The following is a 3,539-nucleotide window of genomic DNA, read 5'->3' as shown; positions in this document are numbered from 1 at the left end:
ATGATAATATTAAAGGCAGGTTGCCTCTCGCCCGCCCTCTCCTTCTCTTCTACTCCCCCACGTTATCCTACTTTTCAACTAAGTCAAAGCTCTTATGGAGTGGAATTCAGAGGGTTAATTAACACAGAACTCTATTGCAATCTAGGGTTTTACATTAATTGCAACTGTACCAAGTGTAACGTTATTCAGCAGTTGGAGAAACTGGATTGATTTTTTTCATTGACAAGTTTTCTGAGCACCTTAATTTCACATCTCTTTTCACACGCTCTGTCTTAGTTTGCTAATAGCTATTTTGCTGTTTTCCCTTGCAGGCTGCTAAATTAGCGAATTATGCCAAGTATCAAAGACTTTGTGACTCATTATTTGTGATATTTGGTTTTGTCTTCGTCTCCAGTAGGCTTGGCATTTACCCATTTTGGTGAGTAAAAGGCCCATTTGGTTGTTAATGCATTGGGACCCACGTGGAGTTGGGGCTTTGAGATTTTCTGCTCTTTCACACTTGACTTGCAAGCATGATGTTTCTGAGACTGTACGTTGGTAAATTTGTGTTTTCAAAATCACAAGCAGGCTGAATAGAGTAGATAGGTAGAAGCTGGTCCTGCTCACAAAAGGAAAAATAAATAAGAGGGCATAGATTTAAAGTGATGAAGCAAGGGTGATGTGAGAAAAAACTTCTTTACCCAGATCAGATCATAGAATCCCTACAGTGTGGAAACAGGCCCTTCGGCCCAACAAGTTCACACCGACCCTCGGAGCATCCCACCCAGACCCATCCCCCTATAACCCATCTAATCTACACATCCCTGAACACTATGGGCAATTTAGCATGGCCAATCCACCTAGCCTGCATATCTTTGGACTGTGGGAGGAAACCCACGCAGACACAGGGAGAACTCCGCAAACTCCACACAGACAGTCGCCCAAGGGCAGGATCAAACCCGGGGCCCTGGTGCTGTGAGGCAGCAGTGCTAACCACTGAGCCACCGTGCCGTGACTACCCACCGAGTAGTCACTGTATGGAAAGCACTGCCTGGAAATGTGGTGGAGGCAGGTTTGATTGAGGCATTCAAGAGGGGCATTGGATGATTATTTGGATAGAAATGGTGTACAGGGATATGGAGATTGGCACTAGGTAATGGGACTGCTGCAGGCACAGTGGGCCAAATGGTCTCCCTCTGCACCCTAACAGTTCTGTGATTCTGTGTTGTTCCCCTTCTGGGTAGCTAACAGGAAATTTTCAACAGCTACTTTGTTTAGTGGGAGTTCCATATTTCTATCCCTAGATTTCCAAAAACAAATTCAGATTTTTGCATGGGTATCATTTTGCCTGGGGCCACGGCAAGAAGAGGAGTGGGGGAGTACTTGAAAACTATGTAGGTAGTCCAGGAAGGATGTTGGGGCATGTGGGAGGGAGTTTTGTTATTCTGTTCACATGTTTGGGATGCAATCCATCTGTTGGGAGAATGATGCTAAGGCCTTCTCTTCAGCATAGAAGTGATTTCGCTTCTTCCCTCGCCCTCAAAAATTTTGGGTGCCAATCCTTGATAAAACAAAGGGAGCAATGAGACAAGAACAAATCTTTTGATTTCGACGTGAATCATCATAATTCCTCCAATTATTCGGCAGCAGGCACTATCCACTCCCCTCCCAAGGAAAAGTAAGTCCCAAAACATCAACACCTCCACTCCTGAGTGGACTACAATTGACATGACTGCTGAGGAACATACTTAGGAACATGGGAGTTAGGAGCAGGAAAAAGCAATTCAGTTTTTCGATCCCACTTCGCCATTTAACATGATCATGACTGATCTTATCCTGGTGTCAACTCCGCTCTCCTACCTGCTCCCCATAGCCCTTTATTCTGCTTTTCATCAGAAACTTATCTGTTTCTTTCTTGAATATGTTGATTTGACTCTGCCTCCACTGCACTGTGGGGCAGTAAGTTCCACAGATTCACAACCCCCTGAGAGAAGTAGTTCCTCTTCATCTTGGTTTTGAACCGACCTCCCCTCACTCTATATCTATGATGTCTTGTTCGAGACTGTCCCACAAGGGGATCATCTGTTCAATGTCCGCCTTATCAATCCCCTTTAGCATTTTGTATACCTCAATCCAATTTCACCCCCCCCGCCACGACACACCTTATTCTTCTGAACTCCGAGCAGAAGGCCAAGCTAGTCAACTGCTCCTTATACGATAACCTCTTCAATCCTGGAATCAACCTGGCAAACCACCTCTGAACTGCTTCCAGTGCTACTACATCCTCTAGTAAGGAGACCAAAACTGGACACTGTATTCCAGATGTGGTCTCACCAATGCCTTCTATAATTGTTACGATATTTCTTTACTTTTATAATCCATCCCTTCTGCAATAAATGCCAAGATTCCATTTGCCTTTCTTATTACATGCTGCACCTGCATACCCACTTTGTGATTCATGCAAAAAGACACCCAGATCCCTCTGCTGTGATGCACTTTTTGAATCTGCTTCCCATTTAAATAATAATTAGCCTTTTATTTATCTGGCTAAAATGGACAACCTCTCACTTATCCACTTTAAACTTCACCTGCCAAATTCTGGCCCATTCTCCGAGTCTATCAATATTCATTTGTGAACTGTTTATCTTCTCGTCATAGCCTGCTTTCCCACCTAGTTTAGTATCATGCACAAACTTTGCTATGATACACTCTGTCCCTGCTTTCAGATCATTTATATAGATTGTAAACAGTTGAGGTCCAAGAACAGATCCCTGCGGCATCCCCCTTGTTACAGTTTGCCATCCAGAGCAGGACCCATTTATCCTGACCCTTAGCTTTCTATCAGTCAGCCAATTCTGTCTAACTCCCTGGGATCTAACCTTCTAGATCAGTCTTTTATGCGGCACCTTGTCAGATGCCTTCTGGAAGTTAAGATATACCACATCCACAGGATCCCTCTTATCCACCTTGCTGGTTACATCCTCAAAGAACTTCAAGTTTGTCAAACATGACTTGCCTTCATGAAACTGTGCTGATGCTGGTGAATTGGACTTTGTTTTTCCAAGTGTTCAGTTATCTCCTCCTTTGACTCCAACAATGACCCCACTACAGAGGTCAAACTAACTGGTATATAGGGACCACTCTCTCCGTGACTCCCTTGTCCGCTCCACACTCCCCTCCAGCTCCACCACACCCGGCACTTTTCCCTGCAACCACAGGAAGTGCTACACCTGCCCCCATACCTCCTCCCTCACCCCCATCCCAGGCCCCAAGAAGACTTTCCACATCAAGCAGATGTTCACCTGCACATCTGCTAATGTGGTATACTGCATCCGCTGTACCCGGTGTGGCTTCCTCTACATCGGGGAAACCAAGCGGAGGCTCGGGGACCGCTTTGCAGAACACCTACGCTCGGTTCGCAATAAACAACTGCACCTCCCAGTCGCGAACCATTTCAACTCCCCCTCCCATTCCTCAGACGACATGTCCATCCTGGGCCTCCTGCAGTGCCACAACGATGCCACCCGAAAGTTGCAGGAACAGCAACTCATATTCCGCTT

The 3,539-nt window shown here is 45.6% G+C and overlaps 1 protein-coding gene across 1 annotated transcript in view; it reads left to right on the top strand.

The window, feature by feature from the left end:
* LOC109926281 (ceramide synthase 6-like) overlaps positions 1-3,539 on the top strand; it is a 61,719-nt gene that overhangs the window by 41,711 nt on the left and 16,469 nt on the right. The window contains exon 7 of the mRNA XM_048618802.1: positions 312-418. Within this exon, the coding sequence (XP_048474759.1) occupies positions 312-418 (107 nt within the window). The remainder of the gene's footprint in view (positions 1-311; positions 419-3,539) is intronic.

Source organism: Rhincodon typus, chromosome 41 (assembly GCF_021869965.1).
Source record: "Rhincodon typus isolate 14 chromosome 41, sRhiTyp1.1, whole genome shotgun sequence".
In the NCBI taxonomy this organism is placed as follows: Eukaryota; Metazoa; Chordata; class Chondrichthyes; order Orectolobiformes; family Rhincodontidae; genus Rhincodon; species Rhincodon typus.
Note: the sequence above shows the minus strand (reverse complement) of the source record. Positions and strands in the feature narration are given on the sequence as shown.